We start from the raw sequence: 12,393 nt of genomic DNA on the forward strand, positions 1-12,393 counted from the left end.
CTATAACCTTAGGAGAGCAGAGAAAACAGATGAAAATTTGTCTGGTTTGGGAGCAGCCTCCTTGTGAAACGGCAGAGCGCAGGGTAGCAAGCACAGCTGCTGGGGGGGGGGGGGGGGGGGGAGCCGAAGGCTGACATTTCTGCAACTCAGGAGGGCAGAAAGCAAAGAGGAAAAGAAAGATGTGCTATTACTGTTTTAAAATGGCAGCCTGTTAATGATGACTGCATTCCTGAAAATACAGGGAAATTATACCACCATTCTTTCTTTCCTAAGCTAGACACCACACACACTTCTGTTAGAAAACCTACAGAGCTTATTAGTTGCATCTCTATGTAAAACAAAACCCCTGGAGCTGCCACTCAGAGTTTACAGACTGAGGGACCATATACTTCCCTCACAAAGAAAGAAAACAAAAATCCTGTGGCTGGCTTGAAGTTCCTAGTTTCTCTATAAAGAATTGCTCTTCAGCCTATGTATTTTTCTCAAAAGTGAATGTAAAGCTACATTTAAAGATAAGCTTTTACTCACAGTTCAAAAAATGTATTTTGCATTTTCTTTTCCCGATACCCTCTCATTCAATACCATAACACACACATTCCAGTAGGTGGTATGCAGATATTCTTACACTGTGTTAACTGGAAGGGCAGTCCTCACGCTAATTTGGATACTCTCTTCTTTAGTTCATTTATTGCAAGAATCACATACTGAGTTGCATACTTCCCATCCATCCTTAGTCCTTAGTTTTAAAATAAGGCACCTAGTTTAACATTTGATGGAGAAAAGGCTAAAAGTCTTTAACAATCACAGCAAAGTCAGCATGGCATTGTGAAATATGTAACGACAATATTGATATCACGGAAGTGCTAACAATAAAGAAAGGCAGCCTTTTTTATTGGGTGTAAAGCAATACTAGCAGTTATAAAAGTAAAACTGTTTTTCATGAAAGTTTGGAAGAGAGTTTAAGTCTAGATGCGTTCATCTAATCATAAAGAAAAGATTTTTAAAAGTCACTATTACCCGAATTAATCTGCTTCTTTATATCTACAAAATAAAGAACTATCATAAGTCGCTATTACAAATCACAAACTTCTGAGAAAGCTATTTCCAGTGCAATTACTTGCTATTTCATTCAGTATTTTATTTCAACTGTCACATTTTGAATACACACACATTTGTACAACTACCAGGGGAGAAGTAAGTTGAACCAAATTGAAAAATTACCATAACTACTAGTTCAATATATCTGGTTAAAATAGAGACATCTGGTCTATCATTAATTCTTTTGTGTGGCTGACTCCTAGTGTGTCTTTTCCCATCAATGAACTTTGCAAGAGGAAAATGCAACTTTGAACAAAAAAGTGACTCAGAAATCTATGTCAAGACTTATCAATACAGATATATCATGATTAGATCAAATAAAGCACAATACTTTCAGGAGTAGTAACATACAGTTAAATGCAAATGACTAGCTCATAAGTTCCATCAGAATACTGTTATTTATTAAATAATTATCTGCAGGCAGATACGACAGATAATGCGTGAATCATTATTTTCAAATATTTAGAAATCAAGTCATTGTTCACTTGGTTAACATACATGCACTGACTTGCTTGCCACTCCAAGACCCCGAATAATGCGTCTCCGGGCGCCGCGCACAATCCCGAATTAACGCCGAGCGAACAATGAGCGAGTCCTGCTCTCCAGCGAGCGGGGTGCCCGGCAGCCCGGCGGCCGAGCACTTGCTGCTCACTTTCCGCACGGCGCTCCGAACGCGGCTCCTCCCCCGCACGCGCCCCGCGGGATCGCCTGTCACCTGCCCGGCGGCCCCTGCGACCCCGCAGCCGGCTCCGCCGCGCTCAGGGTGCGAACCGTCGACGCCGGGAAGGGGCCCGGGCGCCCCGCTTCCAGGAACAGGCTGCGGCTGCAGGAACCTGCGCCGGTGGGCGGCAGCCCTCGCGGGGGCCACCGTGGGGCGCCTCCGCGGAGCTCGGACGCCCGCGCCAAGCGCCCTCCTCGGGTACGCGGGGCGCGCGGCGGCCCCTCACCCGGGACCGCGGCTGTCGGAGCGGGGCCGTCACTCTGGCGCCGGCCCGGCGGATGCCGGCCGCTCCCCGCTGACCGGGTGCAGGCGCCCTCCGGGGAGCGAGCACAGCCCCGCTCCGGCCCCTCTGCCGCGCCTCGCGCACCGCACCGCCGCTCGCGCGCCACACACGTGCGCCGAGCTCCCCGACGCGGCCGCCGGCGCGGCGCACGGACACGCGGGGCGCGCGAGCGAGCGGCGCGGGCTCCTGCCGACGTCCCGGGAGCGGGGCTGGGCGCGGCCGGCCGCCGCGGAACAAAGCGCGGCGCGGCGCACGTACCAGGCGGGCAGCCTCGGCCCAGGTGCGGTCCTTCTTCTTCCTCTTGTCTTTCATGTTCGCGTCGCATGGGTGCTGCTGTGCGGACGCGGCGCTGCGCTGGCGGCTCGGCGCCGGGACCGCGACCCGTGACCCCAGGGCCCGCGCGCGCCGGGGGGCGGGCGGCGGCCGGGGCGGGGCGGCCGGGCTCGCTCGTGCGGGGCTCGCGCTGCGCCGCCGCCGCGGCCGCCGCGGTGACAGCTCCGGGGATGCTCCGCTCGGCCCGCTCACAACAATGCGCTCTGACGTCACGGGAATGGCGGCGCGGCCGCGCGCCCCTCCTGCTCCGCGCGCGGCCGCCGCGCGCCGCCGCCGCCGCGCCCCCAGCCACGCCCGGAAGCGCCGCCGGGCCCGGGCCGGCCTCCCCGAGTGCTGCGCGCGGCCGGCGGGGCGGGCGCGCGCGGCGCGGGCCCGCGCTCACCTCGCGCCTGGCGGCCGCCCCCGCACACCCGTCCCCCTCTGCCGGCAAGGGCGTCGCGGAGCGCGGGCAGCCAGGCGCACGTGCGGCGACGGCCGCTCCCCGGGCTTGGCTGCGCCCCCGCACGTCCGCAGGCGAGGGCGCCCCACCGCTGCTCGAGCGGGTCGGTCCTGGGCGCGGCCACGGCGGCGGGAAGACGGTACTTTGTTTTCGCACATCCTCTCATTTGACCCCCAACAGCGCCGTGAAACTGTCGTCCCGCTATTACACAAATGAGGAAATGAAGCCTAAAAACATCACATCGCACCCAAGGTCTCTTGTTAAATTAGTTTTAAGATCCGAACTCGAGTCTTTCTACCCTAATCCCATGATTTTTTCCTATTATTCTAAAATTCAATGCTTAAAAAGAAATACTGGTAACTGGAAATGAGCACACGTATTGAAAAACATGTCCAAGAATGAGAACGATTAAGGCGAGTCCTTGGAGAATAGTGTCAAATGACTGAAGTAATAATGTTTGATTACCTAAAGTTAAGGAGAGGCAGTTCATGGTCTTAAAGAGCTGATTGTTAATTATTTTACAATATTTACTTTATTAATTCATTAAAATAAGAAAAAGTGATGCATCAGTTTAAGGAAATAAAAGATTATCTTCACTTTTTCCCTCTGGAGCTATGCCTAGGGAAGAAGGCACCCAAGCCATTTGCATAACTCTGTCCAGGTGTGTTATATTTTTATTTTACATTTCAAATATGAGTTTGAATCACGTTCACATCTGCTTTTACTTTCAAGAATTCTCTTATAGCTAAAATAATTGATATATTTTCTAAGTATTCTCCTTTTAATGCTTTCTCTTCCTCTCAGAAATACTTTAAGCAATCAGATCATAACATAGAACTGGTTATTTTCTGTGAAATAGTGCTTAATAAGTTTTGGAGCCAGGTAAAAGAAAACAGACATACTCAGTTGCTTTACAGTAACTTGTTATTCTTTAATAACCAATTCTGGTTACAATAGAAGAGAAAACATGTTGTCCCACTTAAACAGCTGTAAATCGTATATAAAAAAAAACTAAAATAAAAAGCAGTTGTCTATGTACACGTTCTTTAACAGTGAGCCAAGTTTAAGTAATCAATATAATGAGGCCTCTTAGGTTCTACATCTATTTTTGGATATTGGATATAAATAGCCTACAGTAGGTAAGTCTGGCTAAAGAAGTAGTGAGTACTCGACCAGAGGCGCGTGCAGGTCGCGGAGCCCCAGAGCAGTGGGCCGCTGCTCCAGAGGATCTGTGGTTGTACTTCAGTTCTGCTTTTACCCCCTGCATTTCCATCCTCTTCCTATGCCTCACTCCATCTTTCTATACATGTTTGTGGTGGGAGGAGGGAATATATGAATCAGTTACAGATCTTTGGTTAATCATATAATATCCTTTTTAACAAAGGTAGAAGGTGAAGGTCACAAGAAATGTACAATAAAATTATGTGAAAGTAATGTGAAAAATAACTCTGCTGAGAGATGAAAGGTGGCTTTGAGAAAGATGTCATTTGAAATGAGATTTGTAGGATTTGAACAGTCGGATTTGTTGGAATGAAGAAAAGCTTTTCCAAATACAAGTGCAATAAAAGCACAATTTAGAACTAGGAGAATATTCAAACGGATAGATGGCATCTACCAAGTGCTGCTGGCATTCATTTAAATCTCATGTAAGATCACATGTACTCAAGATTCCTCTTTAAATGAGTTGAGAGGCATTGCTCAAAGAGCACAGATTCCAGCATGAACTGTGCTGTAAATTCTTCCTTTTCTCTCTAAAGAGGGATCTTGAGTACATGTGATCTTACATGAGATTTAAATGAATGCCAGCAGCACTTAAACCTCAGGGAATTACACAGCAATAGGGACAGCTCCAAAGTTCACTGGGAATGAGCAGCACCTTCTCTGCCTTCCTCTGCCTTCTGTATTTCCAGTCCTGCTTTTGGATTCAGACTTACTGCTGTGCATGTCTCCTTTCTTCAATTACAGCAGATTTTTCCATCTCCTGGAAAGTTACTTTCTTTTATTTACAAGATGTTTAACAATTGGTAAACACTCAATACAGAGCAAATCCCAACAGTAATAAATGTGAATTTAAATAAAACAAAATCAAGATGATCACATACTGGAGAAAGGTTAACGTTCCTATGAGATGAGAATCCCAAACAAAGAGAAGAGAGACTTAATCTGGGGACAGAAGTTGTGTCATGACTGGTGACTGGTCTCAGGAAATACAAGGTTTCACTATGGATCCGAATTAAAGTGTTGACCAAATATGGGAAAGTTTAGGTGTTTCAGGCAGGAAGAAAGGACTGGGATTGCCTTCATTCCCTTTCCACACACTCATTGCATGTGCAAGTCTGGCATGAATGGAAGTCCCCACCCCTCCCCCACATTGGCCCACCAGCAGGCAGAAGAGCGGAAGGTGGGGTGGGAAAGAGTAATAAAAGTTGGGGGAAAGAATGGAATGGAGGCAGGGTTGCAGGGGAGATGGAAGAGGTATCAGGTAGTCTTGATGACCATGCAACAAGAGTTTTATTTCTGAAAGATATTATGCATAAGCTGAGAATCTCTGAATTCTACAAATAAGAACATGTAATAATCTTTTTCCTAAACAGTGAACAATTAGGATCTAACTAGTTGGGAAATTCCTTGAATGTGTTACCTGGTCTCCTTCGCCCCTCCTCAATTCATTGAATTTCCAGCTGTAAGCAAATTACTTGTTATAATCTAAACCACAACAAATATTTACTGAATAAAAAATAAATGATTGGAAATGTAATAAATTGGTCCCTTATATTGTGAATACAATTCCTATCAATCAAGATTTACTCCCTTTTTTCCCTCTTATAGCAAAATGACTTATTTTTCCTTCTGTACTTCACAGATCAGTTAAGGAGTGATAGAAAGTCAAGTGAAATAAAACCAAATACCAGCAGTATTAGTTATGTGTAGCCAGGTACTACTGAGGCTCCTAAGGGCTAATGAACTTTGACCTTGTCTTTCTTACTCTAATCCTGTATGTGCTATGTGTCATACTTGTCAAGTGTCTCAATATATTCATTTAAATTCAGTCTATATGGTGAATATCAACATTAGCTGCACTCCAGGAACATACAGAAGTGTTTTAATGATATTATCTGAAACTGATCTTATCTAAACTTGTGAAGATTCTGTGACTCTGTGCACCCTAATAATAGAGAAGTGTGTAGCTAAAAAGAAAAAATACTTTTAAATTTTCTTCAGAACTTTTCTGTAGCTGATTTTATTTGTATTGTCAGTGCATATGGTTTTTCCTTTCCAGTTGATTAGAGCTATTTTGACACACATTTTAAATTCTCCAGTCAATTTGTATTATTACATTTCAGTGCACTAATTAAAAAATTAAAATTTTCATGTTACATCTGGACCATTTAGCAGCTAAAACATTCTTAAATCTGAGAAGTTGAATAAAGTGGCTAAAATATTTTCATAGTTTTCTTCTTTTTCTCTTAAATTGCTTTTTTTCTGTTTTATCTACCTTTTCCCCCTTTAAGCCCTTAATTAGGCATAGAGAACACAGTCTGATTTATGGCCTAGTGTTTAATAGGACTCACACTTAATCCATTACACAAAGAGGGATACACATATTCCCTAACAGCACCACTCATTAGTTTATACAAAATGAAAAAACACTTAGGAAATGTAAATAAAGCTTTGCTTGATACTATCTACTTATGCATGTAACGTGATCAGAATATCAACACTGCAGCCTAACAGCTTTTTGCTTATTTTCAGAACTACAAATTAGATTTCGCTAGGTAAACTCTAATTTAATCTCACATTTAGTGGATAAGAAGGAAAATTACATGCTGCTCAATTTATCTTTGTGTGGAATGTCCTCCGCTCACAAAGGAAACTCTAATTCTGACGGCTATGGCTCAGATTGTAATTCAAGGGACTGCTTGCCTCAGGTTCCATGTTGACCAAAAGAGTGACTTTGGTGACTGAGACTCCCAAAAGAGAGATTAGGAATCCTACCGAGTAATTTATGCCAGCACTACTGCTATTTTAAGTTGCACAGTGAGGTGCCTAAAGTATATGCTGTGGGCACTAATCTAGTAGGGGACTCCCTCTCCATACCACGCAAGCACTAACAGCTCAAAGGGAGATACAAGGCCTTTCTGCAACTTTTACAAGAATGGATTGAAGTGGTGGGGAGATGCGGCTCCTTTTGTAACTGAAGAATTCTTACTGCTTTCCCGTTGGAGTTTTATTGCAGGGGACACATCTCAGCCAACACACTTCCAGTAACCATGGGGTGACATGATTGATTAGCCAAATAGCAGGAATAACTGGAAGATTTATTAGGAGCCCATTGTAGCCAAGGAAATGCCATCTAGTTGTGGCTTATGTGATGAAAGAAAAGAAGTTGGCGTATGTGTGTGTGTGAGTGTGCATGCTTGCATGCATGTGTGTGTTTGCAGGAATTGCCACCTCTACTCAGAGACCCACCTAGCAGTGGAAAAGGACAGCAGGACTGTATTTCAGAAAAGAGAAGAATGGCCCTGCCATATCTACAATCTCCAGGATTTTCATAATCCCAGCAAGGTTTGGGGTGGGGATGGAGCTAAGCATACTTACATTTTGTATAAAAATAGAAAGAGTAAAAAAAAAGAGAATCTTGCACACCCACACCCCCTGGTTTTCTATCACTCTATCACATTTAGGTGAGATATCCCCAAGGAAAAGGATCCAAGATAGTTATGACACTTAGATGTCAAAATAATGAGTCATATATTTTAACAATACCTGGATTGAGTTGCTGGTATGAATTTTGATCAACGCACATTTTTTAGCAGAAAATTCTTTTCTCTGGAGAATCTTCCTCTTTTTAGGCCAAGAGGTTATTAACTCTGTAGTAGATCCACAATATTAGGTCACAAGTGTTCTGCCTAACCCATATCATTTCTTTAATTTCCATTTCATAAACTACTTTCTTCTCACATTTTATGTGTGGACTTTTTGCTGTTTTCTACCCAAGCAAGGAGTGCTTTGCTTTGGTAAAATTAAAAAAAAAAGTTTTATTTCTATAGTTTTTATTTGAGGTATAAATAACATTAAATAAAATGCATAGGTCTCAAGTGTTCCATTGGATGACTTTTGTTGGTTGTGTACACCTCAGTAACTCTCATCCATGAGAAAACATAGAATGTTCCTGTCATCCCCAGAATGTTATTTTCATATGTTACTTCTAGTCATTCCCACCCTTCACAGAAATAACTGCTTTCAGGTTACAATCACCTTAGATGAGCCTGGCCTTTTAATGAACTATTAATATTTTTCCCTGTCTGTAACTTGTCTATTCATTTTGCAAAGGTGCCTGGTGTACTTAATGAGGTTCAATGTTTTTTTTTTCTTTTATGATTAGGGCTTTTGAGTATTGTCCAAGGTATCTTTGCCTGCCCCAACTTCAGGAAGATAAACTCCTCTTATCCCAAGTTTGATATTTTCTTGCTTTTGAAAATAGTATTTTAATTTTACTTTTGGGTTATTTGCCTTTAATATGTAGAAATAAGATTGTTTTTTCTATATTGATCTGTCACCTTGCTAAATTCTCTTATTGGTGTGAGTATAGATTCAACTAGAGCTTCTTTGTCTATAATTATGTTGTTTACAAATAATAGAAGTTATGCTTTTTTTCTGGTTTAATGGATTTTATTTCTTTTTCTTGCTTTATTGCAGTGGCTAGAACTTTTGAATATAAGTGGTGAGAGTAAAAATGCACCTACCCGATTCCCAAACTTTGGAGTAGTTATTCATGTTTCACTTAAGTCTCATATTAGCTGTATGATTTTTGTAGCTGCCCTTTATTTGACTGAGGAAGTTCTCTTGTTTTCCTAGAAGGCTATTAGTTCCTCTCTTCTCTATTATGAGTGAGTTTTAAATTTTATTAGAATCTTTTCTGAATCTATTTAGATATTCATAAGATTTTTTTCTGTTAATGTGTGTTATATTAATTGATTTTCTAGTGTTAAACAAAGCTTTCATTTGTACAATAAATCCCACTTGGTCTTTTCTTTATATTTTTATATGTTGCCAATTCATTTTTCTAGTATTTTGTTAATGGAGTTTGTCTTTATGCTCATGAGGCATACTGGGCTTTAATTTTATTTTAATATTTTTGAGATATCTTAATCTCATGACATTGAGGAACTCATAAAATGAGTTGGAAAGTTTTCTTCCTCCTTCATGTGCAAAATGCTCAGAGTTCTACAGTCTTTTGCTCTAATTCTGCCAATTTGCAGATGTATATGCTTGCTCATAAAACCCAGCACCGCAAAAGATATGATGTGAAAATGGCGGGTCTTCATTCCCCTGTTGGCATGAACAAAACAAAACAAAACAAAACAAAACAAAACATACCTAGGGGACAGGTAAAAACATGTGCTTGATTAGTAGCCAAAAAAATATTAAATACTCTGGAAGACAGCTGTTCTTTCCCTAGATGTGGCAGAATTGTAGGCTACTTTTCATGCTGCAGCTCATCGTCACAGGCCCTGGGAGAGGACGCCATGAAGAAACGAAGGGAGCAAAGCTCCTGCTGGGATGTGTTAGAAGTATTATTACCCTGGTGTTCTTTGGCTCCAAGCAGCTAGTAGTCAGCCTCGTGTCCTAAATTTTTTGGCTTTAGCAACTTATACTACTGCACCCTCCTGCCCCCCAGTGAATGAAAGTGTTTCTGATTATCATGAGGCTTGTTTTTACTTCCTAATAAAAAACACCATGGCTTGGAATTCTTGAGCACTAAAAAAATTTTAAGTACTCATGACTAATAGCAGAACAACAAAAAATTCTATCCATATTCATTTTGCAAGGCAAGTTCCTTCTGTTTAAAAGCAAATAAAAACAGCACCAGCTCAAGCTCTGTCTTGCACCATAGCTTTGAAACACGTTGAATAGTGACAGAGGTTATGATGATGGCTCACTCTGAAAGTGCTGCAAATTTAATAGAAAAACACAGTTAACACACAGGCAATAGTGGGCATGTCCTTAACTATGAGTTCATAAAGCGCACGTCAGAGCCCAAGTCAATGTCAACAAATTTCTCTCCTGTGGGATGTGCTCCTTTAGAATTTTCCTGGCTTGTCAGCTGTTTCATTAATATTTTATAACAGAAAGTAAATGTCTTGAGATTCCAAAATCATCACAAACTGCCCCAGCTCCACTCTATTCGTTGTTATAATGTCATCAAATTCCTTTGATATATATATATAGAAGCCTCCTTACAGGGAATAGTTTCTATTCTCAGTTTATACATATGCAGAAAGGAGAAAACCTATAAAATTCAGCTTTAATGCCATTGCAGGTTTGGAAGGCTGTTAGGGAAATCTGTGTGCATCTCTGTCTCCCAGATGGTCCTCATGGCGAGGAGAGCACAGCACCTTTTCTCAGGCCACATCAACCTTCTTAAGTCTTTCATCTTTTTTGTCTGTCCTCATGTTTGCAAACTGATAAAGAACATATTAAAATGGAATGAATATAAATAGCATCTGTAGAATGTATTCTGCCAAGAATAAGGCCTGTGTTAGAATTGCTAATGTATTAAAACTGTCTTAAAGGGAGAAAACACTTTTTATGCTGTTTCTTGCTCAGTGAAGATACCACTTCTCCTGTAGCCAAAACAGGATTGTGTGTGTGTGTGTGTGTGTGTGTGTGTGTGTGTGTGTGTGCACGCACATATGCACATGTCCATCAGTGCAGATTGAAGTGGGAAATTAAGGCAAATATCAGAAAAATTTCCTTTTAAATACATGTCTTCATATAATAGGAACCAAATAATATACTTGTTAAAAAGAAATAATATGTAAGCAATAAATACATATTGAAAAAAACATTTTTCATACTACATGTATGCATAGTTTTATTCTTCAAACTTTTTATTTTAAGAATGTTTAAAAAATGCTAAAAGCTGAAGGAATGAACATATTACGTGCACTTACATTCAATAATTATTGTTAATATGCTCCTTTTGCACTATCTCTGTGTGTGCCTGTGTCTTTATGTGTAAACAGATTTAGGTATAAATTTGAAAGTTTGTGAGAAGGAGCTCTATTTTTGTCTCCTGTTCACATTACTGTGGCATCCTCAAGTACATTTAGCCTCAGGGAAGACCTAGAGGGCCCTGCATGGTCAAATGCAATGGTCTTGCAATACATTTTTCTAGGCACACACCCCATGAGAGTCAAAAAAAATGTTTTTAATAAAAATCTACTATGTATACTACAACACTCCTGTATACTAGAGTGGCACCATAGCAAATTTGTATATATCAAACATACATAAATTACAAAATAAAAAGAAATACATATTTGTTAGTTTTCATTTATTAATGATAGCCAATACTTTTGTTCTCATTGAAATATCAAATAATATTAATTTCTAGTAAGAGCACTGTAATTAAAACATTTTATTTTTAAAAAGCTTAATTCTAAATTGACTAACTAGTTAAATTAGAAATAAAGCTATTTTAGTTCTAAATTAGGTTTACTTCAAGTCCTGTTTCTAATGGCTACAGAACAGAAAAGGCACTTCTCAGAGACACAGACATCTATTGGAAGAAAATGTCATTTGGCTGCACTTACTCAATAATGATACACATTTTTCAACCACATTCACCAGTAATGCAAAAGTCTTGTTGAAGTCCAGGTAACATATTTCCATCTTCCTTATGCCCATTAGTTACTGTAGCAAGCTAATTGGAAGATGTTGGATTTTAATCGTTTTAGCAAATTGGTTAAAAATTAATTCCTGAAATTCCTCATTTGAAAGATTAACAGGTTAGAAAATTCTGTTTCTGAGTTTTTACAAATTTGATGAAAATCTTTCCTTTAGGTTTAAATACTTAATATGTCAGTAATAAAATTCACTTAATGATATTAACATTTTCAAACTTCTATTTTCGACATTCTCTTTTACTCTGAGATTTTTTTTAAACAGCTATTAATTATTGTTAAAATAGTATCTCTCCTTTAAAACAGTAACTTTAAATATATCAATTTTATTTTTTAATCTCTGTATATAGCATAATTTTGACAGGCCATGCATTATCATATAAAAATATGCCCTGGACACATCTCCCCAGGCAAGGGAAATAAAATCAAAGATGAACAAGTGAGACTACATCAAACCATCAAACTTAAAAGCTCTGTACAGCAAAAGACACCATCAGCAGATCAAAAAGGCATCCTGCTGTATGGGAGAATATATTCGTAAGCAATTTATCCTATAAGGGGTTGACATCCAAAACATATAAAGAACTCACATGACTTAACACCAAAAAAACAAATAACCCAATTAAAAATGGGTGGAAGACCTGAACAGACACTTCTCCAAAGAAGAAATGAAGATGGCCAGTAGGCACTTGAAAAGAGGCTCCACATCAATAATCATCAAGGAAATGCAAATTAAACCACAATGAGATATCACCTCACACCAGTCAGAGCAGCCACTATCCAAAAAAACAAGAAATAACAAGTGTTGGGGAGGATACAGAGAAAAGGG

General features: G+C 40.6%; 1 protein-coding gene across 1 annotated transcript in view; it reads right to left on the reverse strand.

The window, feature by feature from the left end:
- Nucleotides 1-2,665, reverse strand: part of ASXL3 (ASXL transcriptional regulator 3) — a 203,099-nt gene extending 200,434 nt beyond the window's left edge. Inside the window, exon 1 of the mRNA XM_057503974.1 lies at nucleotides 2,361-2,665. Coding sequence (XP_057359957.1) covers nucleotides 2,361-2,414 — 54 coding nt within the window. The 5' untranslated portion in view covers nucleotides 2,415-2,665. The remainder of the gene's footprint in view (nucleotides 1-2,360) is intronic.
- Between the last annotated feature and the right edge of the window lie 9,728 nt (nucleotides 2,666-12,393).

Source organism: Manis pentadactyla, chromosome 6 (genome assembly GCF_030020395.1).
Source record: "Manis pentadactyla isolate mManPen7 chromosome 6, mManPen7.hap1, whole genome shotgun sequence".
Lineage (NCBI taxonomy): Eukaryota > Metazoa > Chordata > Mammalia > Pholidota > Manidae > Manis > Manis pentadactyla.